General features: G+C 47.6%; 1 protein-coding gene across 1 annotated transcript in view; it reads left to right on the top strand.

Annotated features, from left to right (window-relative positions):
* Positions 1 to 14667, top strand: part of Adam12 (ADAM metallopeptidase domain 12) — a 337673-nt gene that overhangs the window by 274186 nt on the left and 48820 nt on the right. Inside the window, exon 12 of the mRNA XM_021167906.2 lies at positions 8709 to 8886. Coding sequence (XP_021023565.1) covers positions 8709 to 8886 — 178 coding nt within the window. The remainder of the gene's footprint in view (positions 1 to 8708; positions 8887 to 14667) is intronic.

The following is a 14667-nucleotide window of genomic DNA, read 5'->3' as shown; positions in this document are numbered from 1 at the left end:
TGTCCACAACGCTGCCCTGTCCACAACGCTGCCCTGTCCACAACGCTGCCCTGTCCACAACGCTGCCCTGTCCACAACGCTGCCCTGTCCACAACACTGCCCTGTCCACAACACTGCCTTGCCTAATTTGTGTGTAGAGCAAGGACCCATGGATCACTGCAGCTCTGCTCTGTTTTGTTTTTGAGACAGGGTCCCTCCATGGCGCCTTGGTTGGCCTGGAACTTACTGTGTAGACCAGGCTGGCCTTGAACTCACAGAGATTCACCTGCTTCTGCCTCCCGAGTATACTTAACCACACCAATGTTAACTGCAGTTGTTAGTATTTATGAACACATTCCTGATTTGGGTTTGTCTTAAAGAGACAGGCAGAAACTTTATACCCAAAACCAAGTTAAGGTTTTCCAAATGCTACACAGAGCTTCCCAGAAAATGACACCAGAATGGTATCTAAGCAAAACACATAAAAGGTGCACTTGAGGAGCCTACACAGTGTTTCAGAGTCGACTCAAATTGGTGGGGGTTGCTCCAACGGTATTCTTTGGTTTGGTTTGGTTTGGTTTGGTTTGGTTTGGTTTGGTTTGGTTTGGTTTGGTTATTTTGAGACAGGGTTTCTCTGTATAGCCCTGGCTGTCCTGGAACTCACTTTGTAGACCAGGCTGGCCTCGAACTCAAGAATCTGCCTGCCTCTGCCTCCCGAGTGCTGGGATTAAAGGTGTACGCCACACACCCAGCTACTCCAATGGTATTCTTAAGACATGAATCTTAGGTAAGGAGCTTGAACTGTTATCTCTTGGCCATCTAGTAATAGCCAGATGTAGTGCCATCTTACCATGGAACAATCTTTGAGCCATAGAAAGGGAAGTTGGACTGATGCATGCAACGATATGGATGAACCTTGAAGCACTATGCTACAGGAAAGAACCAGCCACACAAAGGGACATCATGTGTCCCTTTGTTCATTCTCCAGGCAGAGAACAGAAGTGACGACTTAATAGGCCTGGGTTTGAGTGGTGGGTGGTGGTTCTCAATTGTTTTTCTGTTGCTGTTATTAAACACTCTTGACCAAAAACAACTGGGGAAAGGGAAGTTTGTTTTATTTCATGCTTACAGGTAATAGTCCATCATTTGAGAGAAGTCAAGACAGGAACCACAAAGAAACACTAATTACTGACTCCTAATCAGCTTCCTTTCACATAGAGCTCAGGTCCACCTGCCTAGGAATGGTGCTGCCCATAGTGGACTGAGACTTCCCACATGAATCATTAATCATGATAATCTCTCACAGACATGGTCATAGGCCAGTGTGATCTTAAAAGGTGAATTTTATATCTTGTGCATTTTGTATCAAATAAACCACTCTCTTGGAAGCACACAGGTGCTAGGGACCTCCCAGTGTCCCTCCCACTCTGTTGAATCTGTACAGGGCCTTGGAATCTGCATCCCTATTAAGGTATTGACACTTCTGCCCCTAGACCACACTTTGAGATCCACTGGCCTAGACATGTACTGACCTGTAGGCAGGTTGGTCCCCAGCATCTAAGATTGGGCATCACATGTATGCTGACCACTTGCTACATTTCAGCTGTTCATCACGGGTAATTCAATGCTGACTTAAGTAATGAAGAAAATAGGGTAGTTTTCTTTCTTTTTTTTTAATTAGATATTTTCTTCACTTACATTTCAAATGCTATCCTGAAAGTCCCCTATACCCTCCCCCCACCCTGTTCCCCTACCCACCCACTCCCACTTCTTGGCCCTGGTATTCCCCTGTACTGGGGCATATAAAGTTTGCAATACCAAGGGGCCTTTCTTCCCACTGATGGCCGACTAGGCCATCTTCTGCTACATATGCAGCTAGAGACATGAGCTCTGGGGTACTGGTTAGTTCATATTGTTGTTCCACCTATTGGGTTGCAGACCTCTTCAGCTCCTTGGGTACTTTCTCTAGTTCCTCCATTGGAGGCCCTGTGTTCCATCCAATAGGTGACTGTGAACATCCACTTCTGTATTTGCCAGGTACTGCATAGCCTCACAAGAGAATAGAAACAGAAGGTACTCTATCCAATTCATTCTATGAAGCCACAATTACTCTGATACCTAAAGCACACAAAGATCCAACAAAGAAAGAAAACTTCAGACCAATTTTCCCGTATGAATATCAATGCAAAAATACTCAATAAAATCCTTGCAAACCGAATCCAAGAACACATCAAGACGATCATCCATCCTGACCAAGTAGGCTTCATCCCAGGGATGCAGGGATGGTTTAATATACGGAAATCCATCAACGTAATCCACTATATAAACATACTCAAAGACAAAAACTACATGATCATCTCGTTAGATGCTGAGAAAGCATTTGACAAAATCTAACACCCATTCATGATAAAAGTCTTGGAAAGATCAGGAATTCAAGGCCCATACCTAAACATAATAAAAGCAATCTACAGCAAACCAGTAGCCAACATCAAACTAAATGGAGAGAAGCTGGAAGCAATCCCACTAAATTCAGGGACTAGACAAGGCTTCCCACTTTCTCCCTACCTATTCAATATAGTACTTGAAGTCCTAGCCAGAGCAATTAGACAACAAAAGGAGATCAAGGCGATACAAATTGGAAAGGAAGAACTCAAAATATCAGTATTTGCAGATGATATGATAGTATATATAAGTGACCCTAAAAATTCCAGCAGAGAACTCCTAAACCTGATAAACAGCTTCAGTGAAGTAGCTGGATATAAAATTAACTCAAACAAATCAGTGGCCTTTCTCTACACAAAGGATAAACAGAATGAGAAAGAAATTAGGTAGTTTTCAATCAATGAACTTGGAATCAAAAGACTTATTCAAACAGCGTCTGTCAGCCCCTGAGTAGAAACCCATTGTCCCTTTGTAAATGGGACTCATACTCTCATAGGATTGTTTTGAATGAACATTTAGGCCAAAATCTAACTCAGTGACTAGCCTTAGGAATTTATAGTCTTGTAGTACTAAGACCATAACAGGAAAAAAAGAATAATTAATCTGTCATCCCCATATATGTAGCACAAATAACTGTGCACCTAAGGGCCTGACAGTTCTAGGACTATTTCCTGGGAATCCTACAGGATTTCTAGAAATGGTTTGAAAGACACATGAGGAGGCATTGGGCAGCCAGATGGAAAATGAGTTGGCAAAGACTAATCCTGAGGACAGTGGGTGGTACTCAGGCCATAACTGAATCCTCTTGGGACCCTCCGTAGCTTAGAGTATAATGGAATCTTAAAAACTACCTCTCAAATGGCTGAACAAATAACAGCGAGTTTTGATGACAACATCCGTATCCACTGAGCTCCACCATTGTAGAAAACTCTAGGGCAGCAGACTAAGAGACAGAGAGGTACACTTTGCCTTGGTGACTGTTCTCCATGTCACCTCCCTGGTGTAACTAAACTGGAATGACAGCATCCATCAGTGGCCACAACGCAGGCCCTGCAGAGGATGCCTAAGGCCACAGAAAGCAGATTCTAGGCCTGGCTCAGGGCTCTTTGGCACACTGCTCATGCTAATGAAGGAACTCAGGACTCCGTGAACCAGCAGTTCTTGGCTCTATGCTCTGGCCACTCAGCACTGAGTGGCCCTTTGAGGTATAGAAAGTATTCTGGTATGTATAGATCAGAATAGTACTGTAATGAAAACAATCTGATATGTGGGTTCTTTTAATCTCCCCTTCTTCTCTTTTGAGACTTGAAATAACTTCAGGTTACTAAACTTTGTACAGGGAGTAGAGGTCAGGATTCTTTAGCTTTAAGTTTTGATGCTTTCATTATTCCACTGAGCACCTTGGTAGCTCAGGCTAGGTAGTTTGATACAATTTGGGAAATCAGGGTTAGAGTTTATTAGGAAAGTGCCATTGAGAGTGTGCCAATTATAAGATGATCTTGTAAACGTCTCCATGGGGAGGTAAGTCTGGGTGGGATAGACACCAGGCCTGCTTGCTCACAAAGTCAAAATCTCCTGGCTTTCTGGCAGGCCAGTCCCTGTCATCTTTGCTGCCTGAAGAAATGAGAGAATGTACTTGTAAAACAGACTGGCAAAGCTTCATGGGTAAGGACACTCTGGTATCTTCTCACCATATCAGGACTTTGTCCTTTGCCGTGAATGACAAGGACTGGCTAGGGAATCCTTTTCTGGAGAAGGGGCTGCTTCTAGAGGTGTGTATCTGCTTTGTTACTGATGAATTTCTATCTAACTGCCGCCCATGCCCACGGCGAGCTCTTCCCAGGGTGTGTCCACACTGTCTTTATCTTGACCTTTGGAGGGGCTCGGTTGCTCCTTTCATAATGAGTTCTCTTCGGGGCTTGCCTACCCTCCATATCAGCTCAGTGTGCATCACTTAGCTTAGGTCCCTCATCCCCATCATTGCTTGTTATCAAAGAGCTATCGTGGGCTAGGGTGGTATCAGGGCTGTCTATCGAGTGACTTGGGGTTAGAGCCTGATATGCCTGAAGCCCTAGTTACCACCCCAGTACCAAAAACAAGGAGAAATTATCTAAGGGAAGGGCTAGAAAAGGCCAAAAAGTCCCTAGGTTGGAGAAGGAAGACCTGAGGACCATGGCCAGTAGTCTCTGGGAGTTTTCTCAAGCAAGACTATAAAAGCCAGCATGCCTAGGCTTTGGGGTAAGGGACAGCTCTGGGATGTGTGTGACTGACCCTCAGGGTCAGCACCTTCACCAGAACCTCACCTATTATCTCAGGAGGACAGTGCTGTCTTGCAGTTCCAACAGAGGTACCCTAAGACATCAATGCAGGCACGGCAGAGGACAACTTAAGAACTGGTCCTCACCTGTCACCTTGTTTGAAACAGACCACTTGTTTTCCATTGAGTACATCAGGCTACCAGATCCAAAGGCTCCTGTGGCTTCTCTTATCTCTGATTCCCTTCTTATCATTGGGAGCACTGGGATTATAGACACACGCTGCTGCTGAATGTGGGTTCAGGGTCTCTGACCTGAGGTCCTCACACTTGCATTCTGAGCACTTTACTGAGCCATCTTCCCACTGCCAAACCTTCCCATCAACTTAGCCTGGAGTCTTTTCTAATTAACCCTGGCACTCTCCAGAGACTAGCCTCTCCCGGAGGGAGCTGGACACAGCCTGCCACCACAGCACCTAGCTGTGTATATCTGAGAATGAAGTTCAGGCCCCAAGGTCCTCATGGAGGGGTGCTCTTAAACAGAAGAGAAGGCCTGCCCTAGTCCTTGGCCAAGCTACCTCCTATGCATAGGTCCGCCTTCAGCATCTTGAGCAATAGAATGGTCTCTTCCACGCCATGCCTTTTCTAAATTGTAAGTGTGACACTCTATTGTTCATGGGAGCTTTTCTGCATTATTTTGATACTGGCAATAATCTATCTGCCAAGGAAATGTACAAAGATTCCAAAGGGAACTTTGTTACAGTTCAACTTACCGTCTTCCTGTCTCAGAGAGCAGGACTCGCTTTCATTTGTTTATTTGTGGTTTGAATTATACTCCAATTAACCTGAAAGTGAAAGAAGGCAGGGGGAGGGGGAGGTACAGAGGAGTGAATGGTGTCATCATCTTGGCTGCATGAACCCTCAGGACACAAAACTATTGCCAAACTCTGTCATGATGTAGTAGTTTCTCTGCCATAGTTGGGGAGATGTAGCTGCTTGTGCTGATCTGGCCAATTGATTGAAATCCAATTATAATGTCATCCTGTAAATATCTCCATGGGGAGGTATGCTGGGGCATGCTGGACAGTAGGCTTGCTTCCTCACTAAGTCATAAAACTTGGCTTTCTAGCAGGCCAGTCCTCATTGTCTTGAATGCCTCAAGAGATCAGAAAATGTGTTTTTAAGAGAGAATGGAGCCGGTCATGGTGGCGCACACCTTTAATCCCAGTGCTCGGGAGGCAGAGGCAGGCAGATTTCTGAGTTCGAGGCCAGCCTAGTCTACAAAGTGAGTTCCAGGACAGCCAGGGCTATACAGAGAAACCCTGTCTCAAAAACAAAAACAAACAAACACAAAAAAAGAGAGGGGGGGGAGAGAGAGAGAGAGAGAGAGAGAGAGAGAGAGAGAGAGAGAGAGAGAGAGAGAGAGAGAGAGAGAGAATGGTATACTTTGTGTTGGGATAACTATATTAGTCTGTTTTCTGTTGCTACCACAGAACATTGCTGATGCATAATACATAAAGTGGTTTATTCCACCTACAGTTTAGAGTTTGTTCAAAGGCATGGTGCTGACATCTATGTCCCTGGTAGGGTCCTCATGGCAGGAGGTATCACAGCGGCAAAGGGCTTGCAGGAGGAAGCAGTCATATGGCAAGATGAGGAAGCAGGAGTGACTCCCAGGCCAAGCTTGTTCTTTTGATGTCTCATTCTAGTGGGAACTAGTCAAGGTTTCTTGGAGGTTACAACCCTTCTGGTGGTGGCATCCCACCTTCCCCAGGGGCAGGTACCACCTGTGAAAGCAGCATCAGATCACTGGAGCTACTACCAGTGTGTGTGTGTGTGTGTGTGTGTGTGTGTGTGTGTGTGTGTGTGTACATACATATATACATACGCACATACATACATACATAACATACATAACATACATACATACATACATACATCCCCCTAGGGGGACCCACTAGACCATACCCATAACATGGCTGCTCTAGGAAAATGTCCCCAGTTCTCCATGGCTCTCAAGAAATGTGCTTTTCTCTTTCTGGGAGTCAGAGCCAGATTCCACAAATACAGCTCCTGGTCATTTGAGAAAAAAGGGAAAGAAAGACTTCGGGGAGGAATAATCAGTTCAGCAGCACAGACCTAACATCACTCCTGCTCACAGCCTACTGCCAACAAGTCACAGGGTCCACTCAGGGGCCAATGGCATGAGCAGCTCTTCTAGACACCAGAAAGGGACCAGTGCTTTGTGGCTGACCCCACCACACCCATTCTAGCCCTGGAATTTATAGACAAGACCAAGACCTACATTCTAGACTACCTCCATTTGCTGAGAGCTGTGTCAGGAAAAGATCATCACTCAGTCTTCATAGGCCTGCATGTCAATATCAAATTGATCTATAGTGGGACAGACCATATGTCCCCTGAACACATAGAACCAATACATAGCATCATTCGTGCCATTTTCCTCTGTGTATGTATCAATAAAGGCATTACTATATGTCTGTTGGTCTGTGTACCAGAAGCTGGGAGACCTTTGGCCCAGCCGGGAGGGAGGGTTCAAGTGAAGGGGGAAGGGCATGAGCAGGGAGGGGCTATCCCTGCTGCTGCTGTCCCTGCTGCTGCCGTCACTGTTGCTGCTTTCACTGTTGCTGCTGCTCTGGTGGTGGTGGTGGTGGTGCTGCTGCTGCTGCTGCTGCTACTCTGGTGGTGGTGGTGGTGCTACTGCTGCTGCTACTCTGGTGGTGGTGGTGCTGTTGCTGCTGCTGCTGCTGCTACTGCTGCTGCTGTTGCTACTGCTACTGCTGTGCTGAGCCTAGCAGAGCTGAGCTCGCTGGCTAGGGAGTAGGTGCAGGGAGCTTCTGGTGGCAGAAGCCCTGGGAAAGCAGTGTCCTCTTCCCAGGCAGTGAGTGTTATAGCTCTGGTGACAGATGCTCTCAGACAACGGAGTTATCCTCACACATTTCTATTCCTTCTGGATATGCAGATCTTATATGCAGTTTTGGGGTGGGGTGGGTCTGACATCAAGTGCGTTCTATTGGCTTGGCCTGAGATGCCGCATCTACATGAGGAGGGATGGGTGAGTGCTGTCCCTACATAACTGGTGGCCACAATTCTCTCTGTAGGGGGCTGTGGCTATGGGACAAGGGGTTAGAGTTGGGATCAGGTGAAGCTCCTACCATCCCTTATGGATCTCCAGGGCTTCAAGCCCTAGCTCAATCTTACCAGGCTTCCTCTCACAGTCCACCACCCCACATGTGTCTTTGTTAAAAATTCTAGACCCTAAGACTTCATTTCCTACAACATGACCTCTGTGGTGGCTTGATTGAGAATGGCCATAATAGGCTTATACATTTGCATACGTGGTCCTCAGTTGGTGAAACTGTTTGGAAAGGATGAAGGGGTGGGCTCGTTTGGAAGAGGTGTGTCACTGGAGGCAGGCTTTGAGGTTTCAAAACACTCTGGCCATTCCCAGTCTGTCTCTGTTTCTCTGTCTCTCTCTCTGTCCCTCCCTGTCCCCCTCTCCCACCCTCTCCTCTTCCCCTCCTCACTTTCCTCCCCCCCCCCACTTGTGGATGCAGGTGTGAGCTCTCAACTGTCCCTGGCACCATTACCTTTGCTCTACCATCATGGGCTCTGATCTTCTGAAACCATAGCCCAGTCACATGATTTCCTTTATAGGTTGCCTTGGTCATAGTGTTTTATCACAGCAGTCAAAAAGTAACTAATATCTCCCTGAAGAACTATTAATAGCACCATAGTATGACTGTCTTAAGCTACTGGTGTGGAACTGTCAAAAACAGACAAACAAAAACAAAAAAAAAATAAACACTGTGTTTTTGACAAAGCCCTTCTTCCTTACCCTATGGGAACCGGTGCCAGGACGACCTGACAGTGCTTCACTGGACCATGGTTAAGCAAATCCTGATTGCTGTGAGCAGCTGTGTGTTACTGCACTAGCATCCTTGGTCACAGTGCCTGAAGGGAGGGATGGCCCCATGTGCCTGTGTGACTCACTGTGGCCTTTCTTCCTCAGGTTCCCATTCCCCATGGTGTTCAGCAGCTGCAGCAGGAAGGACCTGGAGGCTAGCCTGGAGAAGGGGATGGGGATGTGTCTTTTCAACCTACCAGAGGTCAAGCAGGCCTTTGGGGGCCGGAAGTGTGGAAATGGCTATGTGGAAGAGGGAGAAGAGTGTGACTGCGGAGAACCAGAGGTAAGGGGACTCTCTCCATGGTGCCTGCCATTGCCTCTGACTGGGAGGACAGAGGAGCTTGAGCGAGCTCAGGCAGCAAAATGAACAGGCTAAAAACTGGTGATAGGAGTCAGGAGAGATGGCTTGTTAAAGGACTTGCCATGCAACCAGGAGGCCCTGGGTTCCTAAAAACCCATGTGGAAAAGCTGCATGTGATAGTGTGTGCCTGCAGGCCCAGCACTGGAGGTCAGCAGAGATAGGCAGATGTCTAAAACATACTAGCCCTTCAGCTTCATCTAATGGGTGAGCCCTAGAGGCCTCAGTGAAAAATCCATTCCAAAACGACAAAGAGGACAGAACCTGAGGAATGGCACCTGAAGTTGACCTCTGGCCTACACACAAACCACACACACACACACACACACACACACACACACACACACACTGAGCGAGGGGGGAGAAAAGGAAGGGGAAATGAGCTAATAGTCAGGATATTGGTATAATAGAGATTCTCTGGAAAAGTTCCACATGGCCACCTTGAAAAAGTGCCCCATAGTTGGTGGCTTTTTGGAATGTTGGCCATGTAGCAGAGTTGGCTGTATCACTTGGCTTTAATAGGTGAGTGCCTTCTCTATTGAAGGTTGCCCCGTTCTTAGTGAGGTGAGGATGCGAACCATGAAAGCATTTATCTCAGAGTCTCTTAGAAAGCAAAGCCCTGGGAGCCTGGCTTCTAAGAGCCTGTGAGTACTGTGCCTTTCTCTTTGCAAAACCCGCTGTGAAAGGGGAGTGTGAATAAGCAGCGCTGAGCTGAGCTTTCGGTCTAGCTGAGATTGCTCTGAAGTCTCCTCTCTGCATGCACAGCTGAGGCTCTAGAGGCTCCGGCCATTCAGCTTGTCAGTTCTCAGAAGCATTAAGGAAAAGCAGCTAGCATTTACATCCCACCCCAGGCTTACAGAACCCTGCTTCCCAGCCAGTCTCTGGGAAGTTCCTTAATTGCATAGGCCCATGATGAAGCTGGTCAACATGAAACTTGTAAGTCACTTGTCACTCCCTAAACAGTCTTGAGAAAGGACAACAAAGAGAACACTGCCACCTCCCAGCATGATGTGCCCCACACAGCTCAGAGGGGATTGTACTCAGAGTACACCGAAGCCAAGCGTTTGTAGAACAGGTAGGCTGGTGCTCCTTCAATGGGAACCTGCACAAGTCAGTGGGAGACAGCTCTGAGGCAGGTGTGGGCTGAACAAGGGCTCAGGAAGCCAGCTTCTCAAAGGGCTCCTTTGGAAGGAAAGCCTCGGGAAACAAAGCTGGGCCAGGAAGCCAGAGCATCTCAGACATTCCATGCCCATCCCAGCAATAATAGAACCTTCATGTTAGCCTGTCTCCAGGTCCCCGAGAAGGCTCCATACCAGTAGGAATGTTCTTATGCTCACAAGAATGAAGGGGAAATGTGCAGCCTATGGGCCTGGTGGGTGATCAGATGGCGTGAGGCAAGGTAGAGGTAGCTTTGTGTCCTTGGCAAACTCAGAGCGTATCCGTGTAACAACGCCCTTGTCCACAGCATCCGTAGCAATGGTTAATGTTGCTCACAGGGAGCGAGGAGCTGTTGCTGGCTGGGAGCAAGTCCTAATTACAGAACGTTACAGAATGGCTTTGGGATTAGTGGAGGGAAAAGTGAAGCCTTCGTGGGATAGCAAGTACAAAGGAGAAAAGTCCCTTGGAGGCCTTGTTAATTGCTTAAAGAAACAAGCCAATTAGTTGAAATTACCCACATTTCTCAGGAGAGGCCATGTTGACTTAAGACAGTTTGTCTTTGATCTGAGTGCCTTATAATTATTTATTAATGCGGAGAAGGAGAAGTCTCATGGTTCTTCATGGAATCATGAATGCTAAGATGTGGAATGACTCCATTGGCAGCCATTCACCCCATCTGCCTTCTAAACCATGCACCATGGCCACTGTGGCCCCATGGCTGTCATCACTACCCTGTACAGCATCATCATTATCATCATCATCATCCTCTCACTGCTGTCCCCACCATCAGCTGCCATCTCCACAGCTCCCATCACTGCCCCCAACGTACCTGCATCACCACCGCCCTCACTACCTCTGCCACACACCAGTGTCCCTACCACCACCATCACTATTGCTATATCCTGAGAATTAGCATCAGCATCCTCAGCATTATCACCACCAGCACCACACCACCAGCCCCAGCATCACACCATACCACCAGCATCACACCATACCACCAGCATCACACCATCAGCACCAACATCACACCATCACCACCAGCACCACACCACCAGCCCCAGCACCACACCATACCACCAGCATCACACNCACCAACATCACACCATCACCACCAGCACCACACCACCAGCCCCAGCACCACACCATACCACCAGCATCACACCATCAGCACCAACATCACACCAGCACCACCAGCATCACACCATACCACCAGCATCACACCATCAGCACCAACATCACACCATCACCACCAGCATCACACCATCAGCACCACACCACCAGCCCCAGCACCACACCACCAGCCCCAGCACCACACCACCAGCCCCAGCATCACACCACACCACCAGCATCACACCATCAGCACCAACATCACACCACCAGCCCCAGCACCACACCACCAGCCCCAGCACCACACCACCAGCCCCAGCACCACACCACCAGCCCCAGCATCACACCACACCACCAGCATCACACCATCACCACCAGCATCACACCACACCACCAGCATCACACCATCAGCACCAACATCACACCACCAGCCCTAGCACCACACCACCAGCCCCAGCATCACACCATACCACCAGCATCACACCATCAGCACCAACATCACACCACCAGCCCCAGCACCACACCACCAGCCCCAGCATCACACCACACCACCAGCATCACACCATCACCACCAGCATCACACCACCAGCCCCAGCATCACACCACACCACCAGCATCACACCATCACCACCAGCATCACACCACCAGCACCAACATCACACCATCACCACCAGCATCACACCATCACCACCAGCATCACACCATCACCACCAGCATCACACCATCAGCACCAGCACTCTATCAGCAGATCCCCAAGTTCCTACTGTAGCTATTCTGTTCTGCTGCTCCTCCATCACCTCCACAAAGGAATCCTACAGCCGTGGCTGAGCGCTTGATCTCTCTCCAGGGACCTCACCACGCTGTGTTGATTGTGACAAACTTCTCATTAAAATGGAGCCAAATTCTGCTTGCATGCAGTTCCTGACTTGGTATTTCTGAGGTCAGGGGCCTCACCTCCCTCCCGTTAAGAGGTGTCTTGATATTTTAGGAAACCCCTCCCCCTCCTCTAAAGCTCTTCCTCCCGAGGACCGGACCCCGTTAGCATCACAGGGAACCCCCTGCCTTGTGCGGTAGTGCTATTGTAGTAGACTCTTTATGCCCCTGTCTAGGCTCAGATGTCACCTGTGCTTAGCCATGGGTCCTACTTTTGTTCAGTTGCTATTAGAAAGCACTCGGATCAAAAGGCACCCAGGGGAGGAAGCATTTCGTCAACTTACATTTCCAGGTCACGGTCCAACCACTGAGGAAAGTCAGACAAGAGCTTGAAGCAGAATCCATGAAGGAGGGCTTGCTCTCTGGCCCATGCTCAGACACCTTTATTTTTCATCCCAGAACCACCTGCCCAGGAATTGGCACTGTCTACAGCGAGGTGGCCATCCTAAATCAATTAACAGTCAAGCCAATCCCCTACAGACATGATCAAAAGCCCCTTGATTGAGACTCCCTTCTCAGATGACTCTAAGCTGTGTCAAGTTGCCAGTTCAAACTTACAAGAATACCGAACTTCTTTGCCCAAGACTTTTGGTCAAACCTATTACCTAGGTTCTTTTTTTTTTTTTCTGGTCCCTTGTGCTCAGGCCCTGAAGACACTCCTCCTGCTATTAACCATACCAAACCATGCCTCCCCTGATCCAAGGAGGGACTTGGCATGTCACACCAGGGAAGCAGGGAATAACAGGTCTGAGCAGTGTATCCCAGATCACAGCTGCAACAAGCCTGTGCTCTCCCATTCCCAGATGTAAGGCCCATTGTTTCTAGGAAAGTGCATAGTAGCCTTACCCCATCTGCTAGAGTAGAGTCCCCATCTGCTCCCCACAGCCCAGGAATAACCGTTTGGTCCTTGCAGGAGGTTCTATAATGGCTTCATCATTCTTTCTGACTCGGAGACCTGGCATTCAGGTCTTCTCTTCTCCTCTGCTGCTTCTCTGCTGACTAATAAAATAGCAAACATTAGTAGAAAAGGAATATGTCTCTTTCTGAGAAGTATGGTAATCTAGAAGAAGTAGACTTGGGGTAGTTAAAAACTGTTGCCACCTTCTGGTAGAAGGCATGAAGGATGTCCTGATAACCCAGCCTTCCAACCAACAAGACTGGGAACATGCACAGCCCCATCGAGGATGCCAGCCCCTCACACGTCTTTTAAATGTCATTATTTCTTTCATGTGATTGATCCCCTTTGAAGTCTTTCCACTTGGATACATTTCCTTCAGAGCTGCTGCTTACATTTTCTAGTGATTTGAAGGCAGACAGGAGGAGGCCTTACAAGTATTTCACCCGCAGATATCAGATGGCTGTTTTAACTCAGTGTTGCAAGGAAATCTCTGACTCAGCTAATACAACATTAGGGAAGCCACTGAGACCATAGCGAGCAGAACAGCGCTCCTGTGCATTCCATGGCACTGGTCCAGGATGCAATTAATGGGATCCTTAAGGGGGAAAAAGTTTCTAAACTTGTATAGAGCTGTAACCCCATAAGCTAAAACCCCTCAGTGTCATGAAAGCTGCCGCAGTGACTTCTGGTTGGCAGTTTTATCTTATTGTATACATTACATGTCCCGGATGTTTATAAAGTTCTCAAACAGATTTAAAATTTAACAGCTTTGCCAGTATGCATGGTAGGAACAAATGTAAACAGTGCTTGACAGACCAGTTCATGGGATGCCTTAAATTGTCCTAATCACTGGCTAATTTAGTAATTATATCTATGCTACAAGTAAGTTCATTCACAAGAGATAGTCTTAAGGACTAACCTATTATACTGAGACATGGATGTCATTAGCCTCATGCTGCCTGGTTATATTAGTAGAAGCTCTTCAGAGCACATTACAAATAGAAGGTTGAGGACTTGGGCAGCACTAAGCATTCTATGACATTTTCTTCTAAATTGCACAGATTCCAAGCTACCAGGATGCTCTAAAGATCATGGACTTCAGATATTCACTACACAAAACAATACAGGCCTTCTGCTAAAACAAGCAGAGGGTGTTAATCCGCATCTCTCTTTGCCAGAAAGCCATGTCCTCCCATGGTGCAGGAGCTACTGCAGGAGATGAATTTCTTCCTTGTTTTTATTTCAGAGAGTATGATACAGCTCGTCTTTTATCAATTTGGATACTCTAAAACAGGCATGCTCAAACCAGGTATGGTGGCCTAAGCCTACAACCCCAACACCAAGGATGCAGAAGTAGCAGGATTGGCCACCACAGGCTAAGGCCAGCCTGTCTACAAAGGCAGTGCCATGCCAGCCAGGGCCACATAGAAAGACCTTGCCTCCAAAAACAAGAAAGAAGGCTGATGAAGAAGGCCCAATTTAAAGAGTGCTTACCTTGCACCCATGAGTGCTTGGGTTTGATAATTAATATAAGAGAAAGAAAAAAAAAGGAGAGAGAGAAAATGGAGGAAAAGGGGACAGAAAGATGGAAGGAAGAGAGGGAGGAAGGA

Source organism: Mus caroli, chromosome 7 (assembly GCF_900094665.2).
Source record: "Mus caroli chromosome 7, CAROLI_EIJ_v1.1, whole genome shotgun sequence".
Taxonomy (NCBI): Eukaryota; Metazoa; Chordata; class Mammalia; order Rodentia; family Muridae; genus Mus; species Mus caroli.
Note: the sequence above shows the minus strand (reverse complement) of the source record. Positions and strands in the feature narration are given on the sequence as shown.